Here is a 27,774-nt window from a genome sequence, read left to right on the forward strand (position 1 = left end):
AAATAAAATAAATCTTTTTAAAAAATTATGAATTCTTGGAAGTCATGTCATTATTTAAATTACAAATAATAATCTGATTATCACAACTGTGAAATAATATAAAACTAACAGAGTGGAACTGATGATAGACCTTTGGCGCTATGGTCAAGATGCTGCTCAGCACGTCTGAATTGCCAGCTCCTGTGCTCCACTTCTGACTCTGGCTTCCTGTTCCTGTGTACTCTGGGAGACAGCCGATGATGGTTCAAGTAATAGGACTTTTGCCATCCGTGTACGAGAGAGAGTTAGACTGAGTTTTAGACTCTTTAGTCTAGCTCAGTCCTAAGTGTTATGGGCATTGACAAGTGAACCACTGGATGGAAGAGCAATCTCTGTCCTTGTCTCTGTGAGTTTCAAATAAGATGAAATAATAAAGCTTTAAAGCAACGTAAGTATGAATATCTCATCTAACTACTTAGATATATAAGGTAGGGTTTTTAAAAATTGAATTGTATAAAGCATATCTAAGTGAAAATTCGTAGTATACAAATGACTTTTAGAGTGAAGCAATTTGGGTAGAATTGACTCAAATTAAGTAGAAATTGTTGCAATTAGAGTAAATGTAGATTTATTATGCTTGTGATTTATAAAGTTAATTGGGCTTTTACTTGATTTACTTTCTCTAAATCAAAATTGTTCCTACTTTCTAATCAAAACTGAAGTGTACTTGTTATTCTATTTTTTTTAACCATGGTATAAATTCACTTCAAACTTCTGGAATTTGGTAACTTTTAGAGAAAACAGTGAAGATGGACATCACTTTAACCTGTAATGTTCAACTTCCGGGACTTGCTGAATGGATGATGTTCCTTACTTTCTGCTTCTTGTTTCTCGCTTGTTAGTAAGAAAATAACCACCAAAATATTGCCTGTTACAGTAATACTTTTGTAAAGTATCACTGACTACTTTCCTTCGCTTTGCAGTGGGATGAGCTCTGGCCGTCCTGGACATTTCACTTTATTTCATCTTACCAGGTGATAAAAAGCACCTCAATGCAAATTGTTTTGCCAGTCAAAACATGAAGTGGAAGTTTGTGACAGGAAAGCTAATGTTAAGTACTCAGAGTTTTCCTTCTGACATGAGATCCTTTAAATTGTCTGAAAGTGTCATTTAGAAAACCTCATTCTAAGAGTATAAGGAAGGACCTCACTTTATTACTCAAAATCTATCCTGTACTTGTATCAGGATTCTGTATAGCAAATTGCCACATATTTAGTAGAAGCAGATAATGTAAATCTATTCTCTTAAAATCCGTCTGTCAGGAGTACAGTGGATGGATGCAGGGTCCCAAGGCTTTGGGCCGTCCTCGACTGCTTTCCCAGGTCACAGGCAGGGAGCTGGATGGGAAGCGGGGCTGCTGGGATTAGAACTGGCGCCCATATGGGATCCCAGTGCGTAGGAGGCATGGACTTTAGCTACCACACCGGCCCCTCCCCCTTTTTAAGCATATGTTTGTAGTGGAATAGTTCAATCAGCCTTCTTCCTGCCAGCTTTTTTTGGAGAGGGAGGATGCATATCCAATAGCCTGTTTTTATTTTATATGCTTTTTATATCATTTCCATCCCTTTCAATACAAGTTAGCTGTGTTCATGCTGAAGCAGTTTTCTCAAAAACCCTATTTTTGTGCAGATTTCACTAGGATACACCACACCAGACAAAAGCTGCACCCATAAGTTTTTCCAAAATAATCCTCTCTATATATACTGGGATTGTTAAGGGACAACTCTTAAGCTTACTAGAGGCCCTTAAAATTCTGAAAAGGCTTTTTGTGTGCACTGAATAACTTTTTGGCCTTTCTGAAATTTTAGCAAAAGGTCATCTTTTTCTTTGTTCTGCTTTTGGCATCTGCTTCCAACTTTTAACATCTTTCACTATTTGAAGAGGATGAACATTTCCAAACTATTCCAGTCCTGATTCCTTTCTCTTTAACAGCATCTCCTTCCATTTTTCTTTCTTCTCTTACATTTTACTATAATCATCAAGACAAAACCAACAGCAACTTTAACAGGTAACATACAAATCTCCTTATGCGTAACTTTTTAAATGGACTGTGTTAACAGTTTTCCATAAGGCACTATTTTATCATGTTCACCTCCAGAAGTAGTGTAGAAGAGTTCTTTCCCTTGCGTCTTTGTCAACCCTTAGGAAGTCTTTCATTTGAGCTATTCTGATCCGTGTGTGATGGTATCTCATTGTAATTTTCATCTTGCTGATGACTAATGATGTTGAACATTCTTTTGTATGCTCATTTACCATCCACATATCCTCCTTGGTGAAGTATACTTTCAAATCTTTTGCCCATTTAAAGAAAATGGTTTGTTTTTTTTACTGCTACTGAATTTGGAGAGTTCTTTAAGTATTCTAGATACAAATACTTTATCACATGACTGGCAAAATTTTGCTTTAGTTTATGATTGTTTTTCTATTCAACAATCCTTTTCAAATAGCATAAGTTTTGATTTTTGATGAAATCTTATGTATTAGTTTTTTTAATGGATCACATGTCATACCAATGAGAACATCATCTAACCTAGATTACAGCAATTTGTTTCTGTAATGTTTTAAAACAGGGACAGTTGTCTAGTCCAGTCCAGTGGGAAAGATAACCTCTTTTTTTTTTTTAAAGATTTATTTTATTTTTATTACAAAGTCAGATATACTGAGAGGAGGAGAGATAGAGAGGAAGTAGAGCTGCTGGGATTAGAACCAGCGGCCATATGGGATCAAGGCGAGGACCTTAGCCACTAGGCCACACTGCCGAGCCCGAAAGATAACCTCTTAACACTCCTGTGTCCCAGGCTGGGTTTGTGCCCACTTCAGCTCCTGATGCCAACTTACTGTGATGCAGAACCTTGGAGGCAGCAACAGTGGCTCAAATCCACTTAGTTCCTGTCAGCTGAGTGGGAGACCTGTGTTGACTTCTTCTTGGAGCATCAGCCTAGGCTAGTCCTGACCATTTCAGGCATTGGAAGCCTCTCTCCCTCTCTCTCAAACATAAATTAGCAAACAAACAAACTTAAAATGATCTTCAAAGTATTGCTAAATAACTTACTTATTGACAAATGCTTATTGCATTTATATTTAAATGAATATACTTATTAAAAACTTTAAAGCCTAGTTCTTAAGCTTTTGAGATCAATGTAATTATTTTTTTCCTTGTAGATTAGAAAATTTTAATGATCCCTTTTAAGTGAACCTTTATTTGGTGTATAATCCACTTTCCACTTTAGTTAAGTAAAATTCCATAAATATTTTAAAATGAAAAGACTTAAAAGCCATTTTTTCTTATTTATTTATTTATTTATTTATTTATTTATGTTTAAATGATCTTACTTAGTTGATTAGGGTACAAAGGGTCAAGGGCTACAGGAAAGTGGGTAAGACCATTGTTTCCACACTAATATCATTCCCCCCCCCCCCGTATCTGGGGTCAGGGGAGAAAGAAAGGGAAAAGCCCCACCCAGCCTCCCACCCATCCCAGGTCCCCGATGTGAGGCACGCTCTGAAGGTCCTGCTCAAGCAGTTTTGATAATTCAACAGTTCTGAATTACTGCCAATCTCGCTGTTTCAATCGCGATGAAACCTATTCAGAATCCCTTGGCTGACATAGTCTCTTCGTGGTTGGGGTTCTGAGATCAGCAGTTCAGTTGGAGGGATCTTCAAAAAAATTGCATCTGAAATGATCCCAAACCTGATTCTTGTGTGAATTTGCCAGTACAGGGTCTGGCACAGTCCGTCACCCCAAACAGCTTATGCACATGCTGGTCATTGCAATTGCTGGGTCGGTTCTGTTTCCAGCTCTGTCTTCCACTTGAACCAATGGGTGTTGTATCCAGCTCGATCCTACCCACTTCATACTCGGTCCTCACGTAAACCAGTGGGAGCTGCAGCCTAATTGGGGAAATTCCCCATAACCCCCACCAGGCCTGTAAAAGCCATTTTAAAAAAAGATTTATTTTATTTTTTAAAAGACAGAGAAAAAGAGAGCGAGATAGAGATAACGTGCCTCTGAACCTTCACTCCTGAAATGACAGGAATGGCAGGAATTGGACCAGGCCCAAACCTAGGAGCCCGGAGCTTCGTTCAGATCTTTGACATGAGTGCAAGGGCCCGAGGATGTGGGCAATCTTCTGTTGCTTTTTTGGGTGCAATAGCAGGGAGCTACATTGAAAATAGAACAGCCAGGACTCAAACTGGTGCCCATATGGAATGTCCGCATTGCAGGTGCTAGCTTAACATGTTACTGCACAGTGCTGGTCTGTTAAAGGCCAACTTTTAAAATATTTCATGTATGTAGTTGGAAGGAAATCCTGCCAAGTACCTAGATAAGTTTTCTATGAATGAACTTATATAGTAAAGTTTATGCATGACAAAACTCTAAGTTCTCTTACGTGATCTAGTGGATTATATACATTCAAAATCTAAATCTCACCCACTTTCACAATTCTTCTATTTCAAATTGAAATTACAAGGCTATTCTGTTATTCTGATTTCGTTCTGTTAGCTAAAATACCATGTATGCATAGATTCTTTAATTTTAATAAACACTGATAATGTGGGCTTGCATCTCAAAATTGTGTGTGCGTGTGTGTGTGTGTGTGTGTGTACACTGTGGATTTTCCTGTGTTAGAAGATGCTTGCAGCGATGGACGTGCAGCCTAGTGGTTACGTGGCCTGTGTCTTCTATTTGAGTTCCTGGGTTTGCTCCTCATCCATTTCCTGCTCCTGCAGAGCCTAGGAGGCAGAGATGAAGGTTTCTGGTGGTGGGGTTCCTGTTACCCACACAGGAGGCTCCCAGCTTTGACCCTGGCCCAGGGACTGTTGTAGTCATTTGCACATTGAACTAGTGAATTGGTGTTCTCTTTCTCTGTTTCTTGTCTGCCTCATCTTTCTCACAAATTGTTTTTAAAAAGATGTGTTGGAGGTTTCGCTTCTCAATGCACTGTGGTTTTTCTTAATAACCATGTAAGTCTTCAGCCAGCAGGCTGAGTGGATCCTTACTCAGAACTACTGGCATACAGAACTGCATGAGTATTTTTAAGCTGCTTTGTTCTTGGAACAGCATGTTTTTATAGCCTCCTTTCCTTAGATTTAAGCTAAATATTCCTAATTAGTCTACCTCCCAGACAAATTATATCACTTGATTAGATTCAGTTAATATGTTCTGAGTCACTTTGATGTGCTTGTGAATGAATGTCACAGTCCTTCAGGGTTAAAATGTCAAGTGTGAGAATCTGTGGCCTTGTCTGATTCTCTGGACACAGTTTTGAGGTCATGACACTAATACCCTTATGAGCCAAAAATTGTAATAATGATTATAGTTATATAGTAGAAGTATTTTCTCTCTGCAATTCCAAAAACTTTCTAGTTGTTATAAAGCCTTTAATATTTAAGAAAATAAAAATGAATAGTATATAAATAGTATAGCTATGTTTATTGTGACCCAGAACCTTTGTTATGATGTTATAATGATAATGAATGAGTAATAATATTTAAAAAAAGTTGTATATATGTTGCCCAAACTATCTAACACCGTGTTTAGAAAAGAGATAGAGGGCCCAGTGTGGTAGCCTCATGGATAAAGTCCTTGCCTTGCACACACTGGGATCCCATATGGGTGCTGGTTCATGTTCCGTTGCAGCCACTTGAGGAGTGAGCTGTTGGATGGAAGATCTTCCTCTCTATCTCTCCTCTTCTGTATATCTGACTTTGCAATACAACAATAAATCTTCAGGAAAAAAAGGCAAAAGCAAAAATTTTTTAAAATCTGACTCCTTTTGTAAAATAGTTTTACTCATTTTGAACTTGCATATGTTAAGGCTGACACATTTTCTGAAGTAGGCTTTTTTGTTTTGTTTGTTTTCAGAGTCTGCCACTACAACAGTATATGCTCAATCGGTCAGTCCTCAGTAAACTCATGATCCTTGGCTGCTTGTCTCTCAGCTATCCCATAGGAGTAATAAGTCTAGTTCTACCTCTTCCTATTTTTCTTTCTGCGTTTCTACTTCTCTCTTATGTTTCTTCTCATGTTCATCCCCCCTTCTTTCTTGGTGGTACTCTGGGTACTCCATGGGATATTGTGGGTGCCATTTTAAAAATAGCCTTTTGAGGGCAAGCCACACAGTTCATCAGTTTAAACCATACCTCCCCTGGGTGCACAGATCTGTATAACCATTACCACCACTAAGTTTAAAGACATTTTTGTCCTGTGGGTAGGGTTTTATGTAACTATGGGCTGGCCTTCTTTGTGGTCCTACTTTCTGCCTCTCTCCTTCCCCTACATGTAGAAGTTTGTGTCTTGATACAGGATGCACCGTCTCTCTTGTGTGCCCACTCCTCTCACTCTTGCTGCTACCTTGGGTGAAAGCAGTGTTTTTAGATTCCTTACACGTGTGTTAGACATCAGTCCCTGTGCACTCTGATTCCAAAGAGCACTACCAAGCCCTCCAGGGGTTCCCTTGAAGTTTGTTTCGCAGGCTTGAGGTGAAAGGAGACCTTCTCCACTCATCCCAGTTTGTAGGAGGCATGAAAATCAACACAAGTGTCTTGTGCAATCTTGTCTCCACTTTTTATGTCCTGTGTGTAGGCTTTAAAGCTGTCTAACCAGTTCTCAGACCTGCTTCTTTGGAAATTTGCTACAGGCTAGTCTTTCTTACAAGTCATGTTGATATCTGATTGCTTATACTATCTTGATACCTCTGATGAAATATCCAGTTTATTAACATGTGTCATGTGGGAGATGATAATTCACGTCTGAGAAAAGAATGAAGATTATACCTTTTCTCTTGAGTGAAGGTGCTTTCATGAAGTATGTGAGAGTTAAAAACTCTTGATGTAGTGAGGTTGCCTGGGAAAATAATCTCGTTTATTATTTATAAGCTGAGTAAAACTCTTAGTTTTTTTTAATCTTTCAACTGTTTCATGGCACTTATAAATAGACAACCCCTCAGAAACAGACATGAAGCGTAAAATGTCCTCTGAAGAGTCAAGTGAAAGAACAAGGTTTGGCCTCACTGGTAGCTGGCCTACCCTTTGTTCAGTCTTAATAAAGTGTTATAAACGTAAATCACTATAAAATATTAGGTTTTCTTATTAATTAATAAAGTCAACTTTTATATAAAGCAAAGTTGTGCAGATTAATTTTTTCAAATTAATGAGGGACTGGATCACAGATAAGTGTTTAACTGCTTTCTCAGTCACATTTGCTTCTGCCCACCAGTAAATAAACATTACACATTATGCTTAAATTGGTTGGTCTGGAATAGAAATTTCAACAACCACTGTAGAAAGCTTTTTTTTGGGGGGGGGGTGGGAGGGCAGAGAGGAGGAGCATCAATTTAAGGATATTTACATAGGAGGATTTTGACTAGCTGTTTTTCCCCTTCCAAAATAAAAATAGAACTATTGAGCCTCTCAAAAACCTTACATTTGATCAATATATAATCTGCTTGATTGGATGCCATTGGAAAAAAAAATTGGTCGTAGAGAAACGTTAACAGAGATGCTTTTCTCATCTTTTTACCCATTTATTTTTTGTAGCATCTTAGATTGTAATAAGTATAATATCTTTCCTTACAAAGCTACCTCAAAAAGCATTTGAGTTTTTGTTACTATTCCCATGTCACAGATGGAATATTGAAATTCAGAAGTAAAATGACTTTCCTAGGTGCAAGCGTTAAATTAACAGCAAAGCTGACTCTAGAAATAGTTCCATTTAGTGCAAAGTTTACAGTTAGAGCAAATGAATTGGTGATAATAGGAGTAAATTGATGAGCGGAAGAAATTCCCTTTGTTTTATTCCCTTTTTTTTTTTACCTAACATGGCTGCAGGATCTCCTTTCTGATCCTCTCTAATCTATAACTGGAATGGATATGAAGAAACCTACAAATGTGAAAAGGCCTGTGGATGAATCTGATTGCTTTGGTATATTAGCTGCATTTTGCTGCCTCTTGGTACCTGGGTTTTGTGGCTTCTCCCGTCAAGTAGCCACCACTGTGAGGCAGAACCCATTGATTTATCAGGAGTGGAGAGTATCTGACCCACAGAACATATAGGGTCTACAGAACCGTTTGATCTTGCCCTGCTAAGGCAACTGCAGTTGGGCGCTGAAATTCAGGAAATCGAAGGATAATCCCAAAGATTATGTTAAAATAGTCAAATAGCCCTTGAGGGAATAAAGGCTCTCAGCCCATGGCAGGGCAAGTGATTGTGTAGAAGGTTTTCTTCTCCATTTTCTATCCCCTTTAAGGAGTTAAAGATTACAGGATTACAACTAGATTGAAGGCCATAGTGAGAAATTTAGGTAGATAGAGCTGAGTTCCCCATTGTTATAGAGCTGTTGCAAGTGAAGTTAAGTTGCTGATGTAAACTGCTAATTTTGCTTCTCAGGTAATATGCACGTGTCACTAGCTGAGGCCCTGGAAGTTCGGGGCGGACCACTGCAGGAAGAAGAAATATGGGCTGTATTAAATCAAAGTGCTGAAAGTCTCCAAGAATTATTCAGAAAAGGTAAGTTGCTTTTAATATGAGTATTGGATCGCTGAAAAACAGAACAGGGGCACAGATCACATTTTAATTCAGCTCCTGTGCCATTGGTAGAGCATGGAAACTGATACCTCTGTTATCTGTCAGGGTAAAAAAGCTAAGCTCTTATCTACATGATTTTGAATTCTGTTTTGTGTGTCTGATATTACACTGGACACTGAGAGTATAATAGTGGCCAAAACCAGAAACATTTGTTTTCTGTTTAGATCTTACAGCCCAATGTGAAAAATAGTGGTTAGTAAAATATTCCTTTAGACAAATGGGAAAAATGCAAACATGACAAAAACTAAAAAGGAGTTCAACCACTATGAGAATGCATAACAGGAGGACTTGATTCAGACTTGAGGAAGGAAATGAAAGATCCCTGCATAAGTCACCTGAGCTAAGATCTTACAGAAAATTAAAAGTTAACAGTGAGAAGGAGCCAAGAAGATATCCCTGTCAGAGAGTAGCATGTTCATTCTTATTACTTAAATTGGAATAATGTAGGATGAATATGTGGTTTCCCCTTCCTTGTACGTGATCATGTGGGCTGATGGTTTTGTGTTATTATAGAACAAGAAAATTTGAAGAATACTTTCTGGTCGTCCAAAAAAAATTTTTTTATAACATCATGAAAATATTCATGGGAAAGTGATGTTTGTTATTTCTGTCAAAACCAATAACTAATTAAAATGGATAAAGAAATCAAGCTTCATCTAAAGGAAAAATAAGATTCTAAATTGGGTTGAATAAACAAATCAGGCAGATAACATGACATAAAAGATGAGGATTCACAATGATAGCTTTTGAAGTCAGATACCCACACCAGCCGCAAAATCATTACCTGAAAACTTAGAAATACACTTGGGTCCATACTAGAAACCTGCTGAATAAGAATCTCAAGAAGTAAAACCCAGTAGTCTGTGTTTGAACAAGCTCGCTAGAACATTCTGATGTGTGTTAAAAGTTTGAGAACCATTTATAACATAGAATTGCTAACATGGGAAAGTCTAGAACATAAGAGAGTCTAGACCACAGGAGAAGAGTGTTGAGATCAGGTGGTGCAACTTTGCTGCTCCTGATATTCTCTGATCCGGGGGTAGGAACTAGGACAAAACATTAAGACCTACTTGGGACTACTGTAACCTAAATATTTGAAAATCTTTCATTGGAATTAAGATTAATCTGAATAAAATATATTTATTTATTTTATCTAGCACCACTTGCCAAAAATGTGGCTGTGTTTTAGACATTGTTGCTTTGTGTGCTTCGCTTTAAGTTTTCAGAAAATTCGAAAGTACAGTCACTGCTAAGTGCAGAGCGGAAAGTCATGCTCCAGAGGTGTTGTTGGAAGAAAGATATGTTGGTGACATTAGCCAGTTAGTTAACAAGAGTCAATCAGCCAGTATATTTCAGTAACATCTCCTATTTGTGAGGTGTTGCGTGGAAGAACCAAATAAGTAGACTGTGACACTGTTGCCCCTAAGGCATTTACTCACATCAGACGAATGGATGTGAAACATTTACCGTTTCCAAACATTATGCCAAATGAGCGACAGAGACAATAAATACTACAGATGTATAGGGGAGGAAGAGAGAATAACTCTTTTGATTATACTAATGGCAGGATCACTGCCCAAGTGTGAGTCATAGAACATAAAGCATCTTGTATACTGGAAGTACCTACGGGTTTTTTCCTTCTTTCAAATTTCGCAACATAAATAGAGATTAAATATGCAAATGTTAAGTTCTTGTGCTTGAGAGGCAATCATTCCATAACACTGGCACACTAAAATGAAAAGATTTACTAGATGTGTTATAAAATTGTGATGCAATCATGTTGTAAATAGTGTGCCATGGAGTGGTTTGTTTAAGGTGCCTAGGCTCATCCAGAGTAAGGTCAGTTAACACAGGAGCACTGAAGTAGGCTGCTTTGGCCGTTAGAAATGTCTGCTTATTTAAAGGAAAAAAAACCCACTTGATTTAGTTTATCCGTGATCTATGATTTTTCATGTTTTTTATTTGATAACAATGTCTTTTTCTCCCCGTAAGTTCTCCTGAATTTGATAACAAACTAGAATAAAACAGTTATTAGTTTGCTTATTTGGGGATTAATGGTGGTAATCTTAGTTCTTCAGCACGTATCTTTCATAAAGCTGGAAGTGCTGGGGAGGAAATGTGGTTAAAATTCAGCAGTCTCCTAGAAGATGATTTTTTTTCTCTTGGGTTCATTTTGTTTCTGTATCTGCTATATAAGTCTTCACTTTGGTTTTTGTTACTGACTTGTGGCCTATATCATCTTGAATTTATGTATTGCTCCTGTGTCTATGACTACAAGCCTGTAATAGAAGGCTAGAAATAAGCATTTCCACAGGAAGATTTAAAACATTTTTCAAAAATATTATCCATTCATTCATCTTTTTGAGCCTCCAAGAATAAATTAAGGCTTACTAAAAATATTTTGTGTGTTTCAAAAGCAGAGTTAAAGGGAGAAACAGAACCATTCAGTGGTTCACTACCCTAATGATCGCAGCATCCAAGCTGAATGAAACCGTGAGCCTGCAGTCCCATCTGGGTCTCCCACTTGGATGCAGGGGCCCAAGCAATTGGACTATCTGTCACTGCTTTCCCAGGCATCAACAGGATGCTGGACTGCAGGTGGAGTAGCCAGGACTCAAATCTGCAGCTGTATGGGACACTGGTGTTACAAGAAACAACATCACCCAGGACTGGGCCAGGCTATTAGGTGGGAACAGGATTATAAGTGGAACAGCAGGGACATGAGCCCACATCCCTATGGGTTGCCCAATTCTCAGATTGTGATTTACCTAGCTATGACACCATGCCAACCTCCAACTTAAGGCTTTTGAGGGTTAAAATAAAAATCTTGTGATTGTTATTGATAGGATAGTGATATCTAATCTTGATCTTGTAGAAAGAGACCACCTTCAAATATATTTCTCTTTAGAGACAGAAAATCATGAAACTTTTAAGAAACATTAAATTCTAACTAAAATTATACACACAAACACACACATTTATAATCATTATTTATTTTGAGAAGGAAGGGGGACAATGTGTGAGAGGAAGATACCAAGCCGGAGAGCATTGCTTATCTGCTGGTTCACTTTCCAGATGCCTGCAACAATTGGAACTGGGCCAAGCGTAAGGCAAGAGCTAGGAACTCAGGATCTTTCACATTGAAAGCAGGGAATGTACCACTTAGCCATATCACCTGCCATCCCCCTCAGTGAGCATCAACAGACAAATGAAATCAGGCATAGAACTTGAACTCAGGTCTAAGTACTTAGGCCTTGTGTCTAGTCTTGGTGAATGTTGTCTAGTCACATGAGAAGAATATCTCTTTTTTGTTTCTAGGCTGTAATTTAAGTCTGTTTATGTCTGTACCTTTAAACTGGTATTTTTTGCTTTTTTATAATTTTGTATACTTTAGTATTTTGTATAGCTATCAGATTCTTAGGAAAGTTCAGTTCTCCCCCTGTGATTATGTTTGTGATGTCTTCTGTAATTGCATGTAATTTTGTGTAATATGTGTAATAACTAATGACTAATATAAATAAATGGTCTGGATCTTTTATCAGTATAAAGACTATTTTTACTTCTTGCTAACACTAAATTTTATCTAGCTTGATTGCTAGCTTTGATTATTTTCCTTTAACGTTTACGTATAATTTCTCTCTTCCTTTATTTTCACCTCTTATGTATGTATTAGACTATAACTTTGATTTTTTAAATAGTAGATATCTAGATTTTACTTTTATACCTAGATGCTGTTCTTTAATAACTAAGTTAAAATGTGGTTTTGAGATAAAATTTCTGGAGGAATTGCATTAAGGGTCTTTCTGCATTGTGAAATGTTTGGGAGGGACCAGAAGTATTTTAGATTTGGGGTTTCAAATTGGTTGCATGTATATGTTGAAATCAACTCCACACATAAAATTCATATATGTTTCCTATACCTTAAAAATAATTTTATGCAATATGTTTACGGCACTTGTGTTTTCACTACAAATCATCACATGGAGTTAAGGGTGAATATTTCCATTCATTATGTCATGTTAGTGTTCAAAAATTTTAAATTTTGAAGCGTTTTAGATTTTGGGTATTTATTTTATTTGAAAGAGAGCCAGATATCTTTTAGATTAAGAATATTTACTCTTTCTCTCTCTAATATACATATATTATTTGAAAGGCAGAGTGACAAGCAGAGGCTAAAAGATCTCCCATGTACTGGTTCATTCCTCATTTGGCTGCAGTAGTTCTTCCTTCTGCTGGTTTAGTCCTCAGATAACTGCAACAACCATCACTGGGCTAGCCCAAAGCTAAGATCTTCATCCAGGTCTCCCACATGCATGGCAGGGGCCCTTTGCTGCTGCTTTTCCCAGGAGTTGCATCAGAAGCAGAACAGCCAAGACTGAAACTGGCTCCACATGAGATGCCAACATTACAGGGCATAGGTTTATGTACTACACTACAAAAAAGAAAAAGAAAATTTTAAATACCACTTAGAAATAGTTAAAAATACGAAAATTTAAAATATGGAAAATTAGGAATAAACCTAACAAAAACATATGAAAAAAACATGTTGAAGCTTTATATAATGCTGAGTAAAATTAAGAAGACCTAAATAAGCGGGGAGTTATGCTGTATTTCTCAGTCAGGAGACTCAACATTATTAAGATGTAGAATTTTTAAATTCGCCTATATAGATCCAGTGCATTTTAGCAGGGGATTTGGGGTTTATTTTGTTTTGTTTTGTTTTGTTTTGTTTTTTTACAACTCATCTAAATCCTTGAATTGAATTTGAAATTCATATTGAAGCTCAATGAACTTCACAGGTAGCTAAAATAACCTTGAAGAAGTTTAAAAAAAAGGTTGAAATCTTATTATTTCCATGTTATTTCATTATTTGAAAGGCAAAGAGACATAGACAGATTTTCCATCTAAAAGAAACATGAAATAATAATGGGACCTCTGAATTTGGCAAGGATTTCTTAGATATGACAAAAAGTATACCATCTATAAAATGAAACAAAATGTACTTCATCATAATTAAAATATTCATCTAAACACACATTGTTAAAATAATAAAAGAAAATTATGCAGATGATTTAATTCATAAAAGCTACGTACCTAGAATATATTAAAAACTTTTAAAATACAATAGCAAGAAATAGGCAACCCAGTAAGATTTGAGCACTTTACTGAAGAAGAAATTCAAATTTTAGATTTCAATAAATTCTATGAAAAAATTAGTAGAGCTTGCGTAAGACTTGATCTCACAGTTGTCAAGAAGATACACATTAAAATTACAGAGATACTACTGCACATCTATTGCAATGTCTAAAATTTAAAAGACTGACGATACCAGTAGTTGGCAAAGTTCAAAAGGAGTTAGAACTTTCAGGCTTTGCTGGTAAGAGTGTAAAATGATACAGTTTATCTGGTAAACAGTTTCATAAAAAGTTAAATGTAAGGAGAATCAAGATGGTGGAATAGGATAAGGATACATTTAAACAGATGGAGAAATATTAGCCAGTGTGAACCAGAAAGGGCACATTCCAGGAAATAGGAGAGGACAGACCAACAGCAGAGAGGTACCCAGAGACTGACAGACACAGGAGAGCAGCAGACATAACAGTGTGGTGTTGCAGTGACTGATACCCCAGCTTAATTCAGTGAGTGGAGATTCGAATTGCACCAGCAGCTGGAACTACACCAGCAAGCAGATGGAAAGAGGCTTTCACAAGGGGAGCTCCGGAGGTGAATCCAGACGAAGAGCTGCTCATCCTGCTGGTTTGTTTGATCTGACTAGGAGCAGAGACAGAGTTGCAGATCCCAGACAGGCAGTGCAGGAACAGGGTGGATTTCACAACCCAGTCCACCCCCTAGAGCCGTATCAGGTGCCATGTTGTTTAAGGAGGCAAGGGCTATGGACAGTACTGCACATGCACTGAGCTGAGAGTGAAATCATTTCTAGCTCAGCGGACTGCAACAACATGGCATCCTACAGGTTCCACCCAAGATAAGTCAGGACAGCCGTCAGACCTGACAGCCAGCTGATAAAGAACTCTAGTAGTAACACATCAAGCACTATTTCTTACAGTGTGGCAAATAATTTAAGACTGCAGGGACAACAGTGAGCTGCGAATGCACTGAGTTGGGCATTGAACTGGTCCCACAGGGAAAATAATACCGACTCTGGCATCTTAAGACTCAAAATAGGTCCATGTGGCCCTCAGACTTAATGGCCAACAGGTTCTGGCAAGATCAGCACCAACAACAACCTAGCTATATAGGACACCTGGTGTCTCCCTATCCTAGGACTAACTTCAACCAGAAGGGAGAGAAAGCTTGTACAGACAACGGTGCAGCTTCAGCACAGTTTCACAGGTGGTGGAGAGTGGTGAGCCAGGAGCTGGGGCTACAGAGACCATGGTGGAAATCTAACATAAGAATCCAGACATGGAACTTACTGGAGGGAGTGGCACAAGTGACTGCAAACAAGGAGCCATGTACCAACTGCAATAAGTAAAATCAAATTGCAGACCTGTGGGTGACACAGCTTAGAAACCTGCCCCAAGAAGAAGAATCTGCTAACCAGAAGTACAATGACCAAGAACAAAAGAAGATGGGCCTGGCGGTGTGGCCTAGCAGCTAAAGTCCTTGCTTTGAACGCCCCGGGATCCCATATGGGCGCCGGTTCTAATCCCGGCAGCTCCACTTCCCATCCAGCTCCCTGCCTGTGGCCTGGGAAAGCAGTCGAGGACGGCCCAATGCTTTGGGACCCTGCACCCGCGTGGGAGACCCGGAAGAGGTTCCTGGTTCCCAGCATCGGATCGGCGCAGCACCGGCCTGTTGCGGCTCACTTGGGGAGTAAAACATCGATGGAAGATCTTCCTCTCTGTCTCTCCTCCTTTCTGTATCTCCAGCTTTCCAATAATAATAAAATCTTTAAAAAAAAAAAAAAGAACAAAACAAGAGACAAAGGCACAATGAACATTATTGTAGACTCCCTTGCAAAGGAGTCTGTGCCAACCTCAGAGTTAACTGAGGAAGACATTGAGAAAATGGGGCACACAGAATTCAAAACATTTGTTATAAAACTTCTTATCAACAGTGAGAAGCACGTAAAGCAGGCATTCAAGGAATTCAAGGAATATGTCACACTGGAAATGAATCAAATCAAAGCTGATATATCAGAAATGAAGAATACAGTGGAGCAAATTAAAAATACAATGGAGAGTCTCTAAAATAGAATGAAAGAAGCAGAAGAAAGAATCTCAAAATTAGAAGATATTTCCTGTCACTAGAGGGAAACTGACAAAAAGCCTAAAGCAGAGCTGGATCAGGTCAAAAAAAGTATTCAAGAATTGAAAGACACTATTAAGAGGCCTAATATAATAGTTATGGGAGCCCCAGAAGGTGCAGAAACAGAAGCTGGGTTTAAAAATGTATTTAATGAAGTAATGAGGGAAAATTTCTCTAATCTAGAGAAAAAACCAGGAAGCAACATCCAGGAGGGGCACAGAACTCCTAACAGGCTTGACCAAAAGTGATCTTCACCATGACACATGATCATCAAGCTCTCTTCAGCCAATAGATCCTTAGATGTGAGTGTGAAAAAAATCAACTGACACATAAAGGAATGTCAGTTAAACTCACAGGAAACTTTACAGGCCAGAAGAGAGTGGAGTGACATATTCCAGATTCTAAAAGCAAATAATTGTCAGCCCAGGATGACTTCCCCAGCAAAGCTTTCTTTTGTCTTTGAAAATGAATTAATATTTTTCCATAGTAAAGAAAAGTTAAAAGAATATGCCTCTTCCAAACCTGCCCTACGAATGATACTTCAAGATGTTCTCTTCACAGAGATAAGGAATAACACCCACCAAAACCAAAGGCAAGTGCAACAACCCAGTAAAATAACAACAGAAGACTAAATCAATGAGCAATCCATTGCTAAAATGACAGGACCAAATTACCAACCATTCATATTAGCCATGAATGTAAATAGCTTAAACTCATCAATCAAACATCATAGATTAGTAGACTGGATTAAAAAGCAAAACCCGTCTATTTGTTGTCTCGAAGAGACACATTTCACCTACAAAAATCAGCGGAAACTGTATCTGATTTTGATTTTTTTTTTGTTAGTTTCACCTTTTCAAAACACTTTCTTCAGATTAAATCATTCAATGACTCGTAGATCATACAGTAGCATCATTTTTTCAACTAAGTTCTTGATTTTCTTTTTCATTTCTTCAGCGACGCATTAGTCACTCAGTAGCATGTTATTTAACTTCATGGTGTCAATAATTTTTTTTCTTCTAGTTGTTGATCTTGTTTTGTGGCTTTTCATTTAAGGAGATATATAATGATTGTGTAATGTAGACTGTCATGCCTAGCAGCATGTAATTTGACTTCATGGCATTGTAAATTTCTATTTTTCTTCCTGTTGTTGATTTTGTTTTGTGGCTTTTCATTTAAGGGGATGTATAGTAACTGTGTAACGGAGACTATCATAACCAGATGTGAGGATGCATTGCAGTATGCATCTCTACTTCCAGACAAAGATGGAGTCCCAATGAAGCTGTTTACTATATATTGACAATAGCATGCTGAACTCTCTACCATTGTCCATACCCACAATGATGGACATGTGACTGTGTAGGAAGAACGTACTATAGTAATGATATAGAGGAACTCAGTGAGGAGGGAGGGACTTGCGGAGAGGGTAACGGAAATCCCAGGGCCTATAGAACTGTATCATAAAATGATAATAATTAAAAGAATTAAAATTTTAAAAAAAGAAAAGAAAACCAGGAGTATGAAAAAAAGTTAAATGTACACCTGCCATATTTACAATTAAAAGTGCTTACCTCCCCAAAATAAATATACTCATGTCTATACAATGGCTTGTATGTAAAAGTTCATAGCTGATTCACTTGTTGTAGCCAACAATCAGAAACAGTTTAAATGCCTATCAACGGGTGATTGGATAAACACCTTGCAGTATATCCCTATAATGAAATACCATGAAGTCAAAAAGAGTGAATTATTGACATATGAAGCAAAGTAGATTAATTTTAAAATAATGACATTGAGTGAAGAAATTAAAATTTATACTAAAATTAACCTAAAATTCTAAAAAATATATAAGCTGATTTTTGACAAAGATGGTAGTGGTGAGGGAAGTAAGAAAGCACAGGAAGCTGGGGGTAAAAAAGAAAATAGGAAAACTTGGGGGTGATGGGTATATATGTTATCTTGATTGAGATAAATCATATTCATAGATCAGACAGATTGCACTCATCTGATATGTGCAATTATTTTATGTCAGTTCTTAATTAAAACTACAATAAAGTGAATATAAATATTTTTACATTTGTTAATATTTTAACATTGAGCTTTGCCATTCTTAATGTGAAACTATTTTTTTTTAAAGATTTATTTTTTATTACAAAGTCAGATATACAGAGAGGAGGAGAGACAGAGAGGAAGATCTTCCATCCGATGATTCACTCCCCAAGTGAGCCGCAATGGGCCGGTGCTGCGCCGATCCGATGCCGGGAACCAGGAACCTCTTCCGGGGCTCCCACGCGGGTGCAGGGTCCCAAAGCTTTGGGCCGTCCTCGACTGCTTTCCCAGGCCACAGGCAGGGAGCTGGATGGGAAGTGGAGCTGCCGGGATTAGAACCGGCGCCCATATGGGATCCCGGGGCGTTCAAGGCGAGGTCTCAAGCCGCTAGGCCACGCTGCTGGGCCCGTGAAACTATTTTTAAGAGGAAAATGTTTTCTTATCAAATGCTTTTTAAAATCAAAAGTTCATTTGCAGACCAAACAGAAAATTGCCCACCTTTAAAAAACTGTCTCTAATTCTAATACTGGTTATATAGTAAGGATATCTAATTAGTTTATTGAATCAGCATATTAAACTGACAAGATATAAAAGAATAAAAAAAATAAGAAAAGTTAAAGGCACTGTGAAAATTTATAAAGCACGTCTATAAAAGCATATAAGTGTGTTCTAAATATTCTAAAACAACATGTAGCTATATTCTAAATAAGAATACAATTTATTCTTAATAGGACTTTTAAAGAGATAATAAAGTTATAATCATGTTGTTAGGGAGGATCCTAACCCAGTGTGACAGCTGTCCTCATAAGAACAGGAAAGTAGGACACAGACACACTGGAGAGTATGTAAGGACGAAAGATGGCTATCTGCTAGCTAAGTAGAAAGGCCTGAAGGAGCCAAGTGCAGCAATTCACAACAACAAAATTGGACTTTAGTAGAAATACATAGATTCTAAAACTACTGAACTCATTAAAATAGAATCGTAAAACTGCTATGAGGTTCTCAATAATAATTGTAAAAAATTTTAAATTATCAAAAAAATAACTCAATCTAGAATAGCACTGTAAAACAAAAATGTGCCATAAAGATGGAAGCCACATTAAAAATAAAATAGAATCATTTTTGATCATTTTATTTATTATAATATATTAAATATTATTTCAATATGTGATCAGTATGAATAAGTTAATAAGATATTGTGTGCTCTTTGATACAGTGTCATCAAAACCACTGATGCACATTTCAATTCAGACCACAAGTTTCATTTAAAAAAAAATTTAGATTTCAGGGGTCTGCGTTGTGTTGAGCTTAAACTGCCATTTGTGATGCTGGCGTCCCATATCAGAGCACCAGTTACAATTCTAGCTGTTCCTCTTCCAGTGCCACTCTCTGCTAATGCATCTGGCAAAGCAGTAGGGGATGACCCAAGTGCTTAAGCACCTGCCACCCAAATGGAGGCTCCAGATAGAGTTTCAGGGTCCTATCCTGTTGTAGCCAGTTGGAGAGTGAACCAGTCAGTGGGTGGAAAGGTGTTTCGTTTCTTTCAGTTTCTGTCACTTTTCCTTTCAAATAAATAAATAGAATAAATTCCTAAAAGAATATCTAAATTTCATAAAATACACTGATGAAAAACGTGAATTTACCTGCCTTAGTTCTTTTTAAAAACTGAAATTTCCCAATACTGCTTAAGTATTCATTTTAAAAATAAATGCAAAGTTTCATTCCTAAATTGTCACGGATATATTGCAGGTTTTTAAAAATCACATTAGCTAACTGGTATTGTTTTAGAGAATACAGATATAATTTGATACCTTGCTAAACTGTGGTTCAAGGTTAAAGTCAAAACAAAAACATTCCCGTATGCAATCAGAGAGTACTTACTGTCAACAAACTCTCCGTGGAGAATTTACTAAAATATGTTCAGGAAGGAGATATAAACCAGAAGGAAGGAAAAAAGTTTCAAGGAAGAATGATAGTGAAAAATTAAGTGTCTAAACAATCACAAACTATATAAAACATCAATAATCCCCTTTGCTTGTAAATCTGTGTTATGGCGGAAAGTAAATAAATTTTTATATTAAAAACGTTATAAAAAGCGTAAGTCTGGTATGGGTGATAGGAGTAAAAGCAATGTAAGAGTTGGATTCTGTTCATGAAAATGATAGAATATCATTGTATATCATTTGAGTCTGTGTAAGTCAAATACCATGAAGAATCGTGAGGATAATCACAAAACAAAAAGAAAATATCAAATTTGTAATCTAATAGGATCAGGAGAGAATAATACAATCCCTAATTAGGAAGGGAAACAATGTGCAACTTGTCTTTGTGAGTTTCTACCAAGACTTTATAGGAAATATACAAAGTTCTTATTTATTAAGTCTTTGGAGTAAACTTTGGTGTGCAGCTTTTAAAATACTAGATTCTAACTACTCCTGTTCTATTACATTCCTCATTATCTACAATCAAAACTGTTGATTAAGAGGGCGTATCAGTTTTCTTCGACATGTTACATCTTGATGTGCATTTGTAAGTTCAGAATTAATAGGTCCTTCAAGTTAAATGTGTTTGAACTAGATAAATTACTCCAGTTGTTCTTTGGAAGCAAACTATAAAGCATGAAGGTAAATTTAATATCTAGCATTCTGAAAATTAATAATGTATGAATCACTTGGAGTAAACCATGCCCTTTTTTTTACAAATATGCTATTTTGATATACTCAGTTAAGACATCTATAGACCATTTTACATACAGGCAGGATAGTTTTACTCTCAAAATTAATTTGAAATTATTTTTAATTTGTGTGTTCTAAGCAGACATTAAGGTACATGTATTTAGAGGGGACAGTTGCTGCAAGTCAGCTCTCTAGTCTCATCCTTGATGATAAATGTAATTTTAAAAAGGTATGTTATAATCCTTAGTTTCTTTTCTCAAGTACGGATGATATTAAACTGGAGTTTAATACTTTGTGCCATTTGATAACAAATGGATTTTTCTTTTGCTCTCTTGGGGTGATATATATTATAGTTAACATTTTATAGCAAGTGCATACTATTTCTTTTCCTTTTTTTTTTTTTTTTTTTGCATGAAATAGCTTACCATCCTAGCAATCCTCTCTTGCTCCCTTCTGTTTGAGAAGCAAGGAGGCAATACCAAAGCAATGACAGAGATTGTCTAACGATTTGGAAAATTGTTTTTGTATTTGGAGTTTTGTGCTCATGTAACAAAGCTAGTTCCTTGCTGAAATATTTTATATATTTAATATAATATAAAATAATATATACATTATCCCCTTCTGGAAACTAAAAATATATACTAATCTTTATTGACCTTTTCATCCAGTTCTCAAAACAATGAAATAAATATCAGTTCCCCTCAGTATCGTTGGCTTTTTTGCCTTTGTGTAAACACCAGATTCATGAAGGTATAATGAAGTGACTGCTTTCATATCCTTCTACTTCTGTAGAATATCCCTCTGATTCTATGCAGATCAGACAGATGGAAGAACAGGATCTCTTTTCCTTTGAAGGTTTGTACTTGATAAAAAAAAAAATATTGAAAAACCCTGTTGCATTATTGAAGACTTTCATCATAACATTTATTTCTTTTGCTAATTGTCTTATCAGTTATTTTCGTCTGGAAAAATGTAAGGTGGCAACTGAAGTGCTAGGATGGTAGCAGAAATACAGTACTTCCTTCCAAAACTGTGTAGACAAAACTGAGCTGCCACAAAATCATATTTTTAAATAGACTTGGTTATTCATGAGTGACTTTTTTATAGCTGCCTAAATAGAATTGTCAAACAAGATACAATTGTTGTGGTTTTAGAAAGAAACCACATTGAGCCCAGCATCATGAAGAAGGATGTTAAGCCATCTGTGAGGCAAGCATCCCTTATGACTTTTGCTGCCATATAGAGAATAAGCCAGTAAATGGGAGGTCTCCCTCTCTCTCTTTGTCTCCCTTTGTAGCTCTGCAATTCTTTCAAATAAATTAATTAAAATGTTTTAAAATTAAAAATATAAAGAATAAAATGAAACCATAGTTAAGCAAATTGTTTAGACATCTGTAGACCATTTTACATATATATGGGATAGTTTTATTCTCAAAATTCAAATGTTCCCCAGAGAAATTCTGCTTCTGCTGCCTGTATCTGGGAGGAGGAACTTAAGAGGATAAGCAATACCCAGCCTTCCAACTGCTCCAGTACCCAGGGTTGGGGAACGCCATGCCATATCAACCCATGGTTCCCGAAATGGCAAATGCTCCAAGGGTTCTGCCCACTAGTTTTTAAATGCTGTCAGTCCCGCTGATCCAAGACTGTAAAGCCCCTTCCAATGTCCTTTTGTTTACATAGTTGATACTTAGAATCTCCCAGATATTTGCTGTCGTGGTTTGAGTGGGGTAGTTAGTTGTTCTGTCCTCCTTCCTCTGCTATGGTGCCAGAAGTTTTCTGCAGGCCCCAGTGGGCTACCATATCAGCTTGGCCAGCTATCCACTGCTGTATCTATTCCACTGAGGAGGCCCAGCTCTGACACATGAATTCCATCGTCAGACCACCAATCCTGAATGTGAGACCCAGGCCCCCATATTCTCCAGCCTGTGCCATCGCCAGATCCCTGAAAGCCCGTAAACCAAATCTCCACAAGCTTGCCCCTGGGCAGCCAGTGAGCTTTCCCCAGTGCCATTGGCGCCCCGAGTGCCATATTTTGGGGGTAACTTATCCTGAAATCCATTAATGGAAAGGGAAATTGATTTCTAAAAACCAGTGGTATCCTCAGTTTTGGAGCCATATACTCAGATTTTTTTTATATAACTAGAGAAGAGTTATTTAGATAGCTCATTTCTAATTAAAATTATTTCTGATAGTTATTTTGCTTCTCTAATACAATTGTTTTAATATTACTTGGATAAAATCATTACTTGTGACATCATGTGTTGTGAAATATCTTATTTCTAGCTCTATGTCTACAGAAGTAATTTTAAAGCACCAAAGAAGGATAGGAATTCTTAATACTATCTTACATTGTATTTAATGTGGGTTATTTGACTTAGAAGTGGTGCAGAACGAGAAAGAACTTAATGGAGCTGCAGCACCATTTTAATGCCCTAAGAGGGGCAGTCACTTGCTCTTGTCTGTGAGTAGGGTAGTTTGTTATGCACATCTGAAATACCAGGAAACGCTTTTAAAAACTGTGCAGAATCCTGTACCACAGTTCTGAAATTTACACAAAAATTTTTACTGGTTTAAGCGATGGAAGACCTGTTAATTTCTTCATTGCCCCAAACTGCTAAAATCAAATGCTTTATAAATAGATTTGCTCCAGTAAACTCAGATGAACAAGACTGGCAAACTGACAGTTACTTTCAATCACATTTGAAAATATAATGAAAATGGGAGTAGGGAGTAAAAAGACTTAAAGCATTACTCTGTGAATTCTCAGAGTTCTGTGAGTAATTTCAAAATGTATTTGAAAATTGAAAGAAAAGTTTGCTGTCTTTCATAATGAAACTGCACAGTAACCTTTGTTGTGTATGTGACTAGCAAAGACTAAATTCATGAGTTACTGTAATAGCAAAGCAAGACAAGATTGTGGGTTATTTGATCGAGAATTGAAATTATGAGCAAATCCAGTTTTCCAATGTTTCAAATATGTTAATGAATGCCATTGTGCTTGATCTTCAGGAAATTCGTAGTTTCTAGCCTTAAACAACTTAGATTTCAAAAGAAATTTGTGAAACCAGTATCCCAAAAAGAATTGTGTTCAGTATTTTAGGATATAACTTGAAGGAATACAGTTGTATTGATAATGTGAATAAACAAGGTTGATGGATGAACAAGTCGAGGAAGAAAGAATACAAGAGGACCAAGTTGTATGTAAAGGAATAAAATTGGCAGGTTTCTCAGAAAGGAGGAGACAAAAGCTGGACCTGACACAGTTGTGCAGTGGGTTAAGTCACAACCTGTAATGCCAGCATCCCCTATCTGAGCCCTGGTACAAGTCTTGCTTGTTCCACTGCCAAACCATCTCTTTGCTAATGTGCCTGGCAAAGCAACAGAATATGGCCCACGTCCTTGAGCCTGTGCCTGCTAAATGGGAGACACAGATGGAGTTCTTGGCTCTTGGCTCTGGTCTGGCCCAGACCCAGCTGTTGGAGCCATATTTAGGATATGAATCAGTAAATGGGAGATTTCTTTCTGTCTGTCTCTCCCTCTTGAACTCTGTCTTTCAAGTAAATAATTTTTAAAAATGAAAGGATCTGTTCTTTCTTTGATGCTGTTTGAATTAAATGAGCAAAGAAACTTGCTGAAATAGAAGCCAAATTCTCAGGAAAAATTCTTCCCTCATCCACACTATCCAACTATTTAAGCCCTATTACTTCTGATAATAATAACCAATTTGGTTATACTGGTGTAGGTTGCCTGTGTATATCATTTGCTAATCTCAGATCTCATTAGTGTTTTATTACCAAATTGCACAGTTCTGGAATTACCTCAAGAATCTTGCACATAATAACAAAGCAAAGCAAAATAGTAGGAGCCTAATTCATCAGAAGCCGTCTCAAGATTCCAGTGGTTGTGGTTTGGACAAGCAGCTTGCTTTTGTCTGGTCATTCCAAACAACCAGTTTTTAAGGTGGCCAACTGTCCTCATCAAGGAATAGACGCCAGTCACATAGCATGGCAGGCTGAGCCTGCACCTGCAGCATATGCATCCCAAATTGGCACTGTTTCGAGTTCTGGCTGCTCCATTTCCTATCCAGCTCCCTGCTAATGGCCTGGAAAAGTAGCAGAGGACGACCCAATTGACTGAACCTCTGCCACCTATGTGAGACACTCAGAAGCTCTTGGCTCCCACCTTTGGACCAGCCCAGTTCTGTCTGTTGTGATCATTTGGGGAGTGAGCCAGTGGATGAAAGATCTTTCATCTCTCCCTCTCTCTTTGTAACTTTGCTTTTCAAATAAAACAACAAATAAAGCTTTAAAAATATTTTAATTTTGCAGGAGAATCAAGATATGGAATAAGGTGAGGACTCGTTTAAACAGACAGAGAAACATTAGCCAGGGTGAAGCAGAGAGGGCACATTCCAGGAAATAGGAGAGGACAGAACAATGGCAGAGAGGCACCTGGAGACTGAAGGATACAAGAAAGCAGCAAAAATAATGGGGTGGTGTTGCAGTGGTGAGATATTCCAGTAGCATTCAGCCAGCAGTGAATCTGAACAGCACAAGCAGCCAGAACTCCACCAGCAACCAGATGGGAAGGGGAGTTCGCAGAGAACTTGGAAAGTGAACCTAGACAAAGAACTGCTCATCCTGCAGAAACAGAGACAGAGTTGCAGATCCCAAACAGGCAGTGCAGGAACAGGGTGGATTTCACAGCACGAACCCCCAGTAGAGCCAAATTGAATACCATCTTGTGTAGTGAGGTAAAGGCTATGGGAAAGGATTGCTAATGCACTAAGCTAGGAGCTAACTAATTTTGGACTCAGTGAATTGCAGTGATGTGGCATCCTACAGGTTCTACCAAAAATAGGTCCAGGTAGCCCCCAGATCCAATGGACAGCACATCAAGAACTCCACAAGTGACACATTAGGTGCCATTTTGTACAGTGTAGCAAAGGTTTTGAAACTGCAGGGACAACAGTGAGCTGCACATGTGCTGAGCAGGGGCAAACTCCCTGTGCTCAGTGTGTTGCACTAGTTCCACAGGGAAAATAATACTAACTCTGGCATCTTAAGACTCAAAATAGGTCCATGTGGCCCTCAAACTTAATGGCCAACAGGTTCTGGCAAGATCAGCACCAACAACAACCTAGCTATATAGGACACCTGGTGTCTCCCTATCCTAGGACTTACTTCAACCAGAAGGGAGAGAAAGCTTGTACAGACAACGGTGCAGCTTCAGCACAGTTTCACAGGTGGTGGAGAGTGGTGAGCCGGGAGCTGGGGCTACAAAGACCATGGTGGAAATCTAACATAAGAATCCAGACATGGAACTTACTGGAGGGAGTGGCACAAGTAACTGCAAACAAGGAGCCATGTACCAACTGCAATAAGTAAAATCAAATTGCAGACCTGTGGGTGACACAGCTTAGAAACCTGCCCCAAGGAGAAGAATCTGCTAACCAAAAGTACAATGACCAAGAACAAAAGAAGAGACAAAGGCACAATGAACATTACTGTAGACTCCCCTGCAAAGGAGTCTGTGCCAACCTCAGAGTTAACTGAGGAAGACATTGAGAAAATCAGAGATAGATACCAAATTCAGAAAACTCTTTACAAAGCTTCTTATCAACAACAAGAAGCACATGCAGGAATTTAAGGAATATGTCACACAGGCAATAGCAACTGAAAAAAAATCAAGATAGATTATTGGAAATGAAGGATGCAATACAGCAAATTAAAACTTAAGTGGAGGGCCCGGCACAGTGGCCTAGCAGCCAGGATCCCGTATGGGCACCGGTTCTAATCCCAGCAACACCACTTCCCATCCAGCTCCCTGCCTGTGGCCTGGGAAAGCAGTGGAGGATGGCCCAAAGCCTTGGGACCCTGCACCCATGTGGGAGACCTAGAGGAGGTTCCTGGCTCCTGGCTCCTGGCTTTAGATCATCGGCACAGCACCAACCGTTGCGGTCAGTAAATCATCAGATGGAAGATCTTCCTGTCTGTCTCCTCCTCTCTGTATATCTGGATTTCCAATAAAAATAATATAAATCTTACCAAAAAACTTGAGTGGAAAGTCACAATAATAGAATGAAGAAGGCAGAAGAAAGTATCTCAGAATTGGAAGATATTTTTTCACAATGGTAATCAAAAAGCTTTAAGCAGAGCTGTGTCAAGCAAAAAAAAAAAAAAAGTGTTCAAGAATTGAAAGACACTATTAAAAGGCCAAATGTAAGAGTTATGGGAGTCCCAGAAGGTGCAGAAAGAGAAGCTGGGATTAAAAATGTTTTGAATGAAATAAAAAAAAAGTTCCCTAATCTGTAGAAAGAATTGGGGAATTATATCCAGGAGATCACAGAACTCCCAACAGCAGTTGGGAGTTTGGTCAAGACTGCTTGACCAAAAGCAGTCTTCATCATGACACATGATCATCAAGCTCTCTTCCATCAAACATAACGGAAAGATCCTTAAATGTGCACATGAAAAAAGTCAATTGACATATAGAGGAATGCCAATTAAACTCACAGGAGACCTCTCACTGGAAACTCTACAGGCCAGAAGAGAATTGAGTGACATATTCCAGATTCTAAAAGCAAATAATTGTCAGCCCAGGATGACTTCCCCAGCAAAGCTTTCCTTTGTCTTTGAAAATGAAATAAAAATCTTCTATAGTAAAGAAAAGTTAGAACAATATGCCTCTTCCAAACCAGGAAGATGGAAGATATCTCTGTCACTCATTCTCTCTGCAAATCTGCCTTTCAAATAAATAATAATGATAATGATAATTAATAAAGCTTTTAAAAATTTTTTGTTCCAATCAGGCACAGAGAAGCTAACTTAAGAACATAGTGTGAGCTGTACATATCAAATCCAGGATTTGAACCTAGGGATTCTGACCCCTTTTCTGTTCTGTTTGCGTAATTAAATCAGGCTACAACTACATTAATGAAGTCAGATATTAAAAAGAATGAAAAAGTAACAGTTTCTCTGCTGTCCTCCATAACTCCTAGGTGTGTTTAGGGATTTAGGTGATTAGCAAGTTCTGGAACTTAACATACCAAAGTTAAAGCTCTGGAGAATCAAAAGCTCATGGGGGTTTACTAACTGTTGTTGAGTGGTTGGCCATAGAACAAACACTTACATGACATAAAATGTATAA

The 27,774-nt window shown here is 37.8% G+C and overlaps 1 protein-coding gene across 1 annotated transcript in view; it reads left to right on the forward strand.

Annotated features, from left to right (window-relative positions):
• Positions 1-27,774, forward strand: part of PTPN13 (protein tyrosine phosphatase non-receptor type 13) — a 188,933-nt gene that overhangs the window by 31,732 nt on the left and 129,427 nt on the right. The window contains exon 2 of the mRNA XM_058667102.1: positions 8,429-8,548. Within this exon, the coding sequence (XP_058523085.1) occupies positions 8,434-8,548 (115 nt within the window). The 5' untranslated portion in view covers positions 8,429-8,433. The remainder of the gene's footprint in view (positions 1-8,428; positions 8,549-27,774) is intronic.

The sequence above is a fragment of the Ochotona princeps genome, chromosome 7, assembly GCF_030435755.1.
Source record: "Ochotona princeps isolate mOchPri1 chromosome 7, mOchPri1.hap1, whole genome shotgun sequence".
Taxonomy (NCBI): domain Eukaryota; kingdom Metazoa; phylum Chordata; class Mammalia; order Lagomorpha; family Ochotonidae; genus Ochotona; species Ochotona princeps.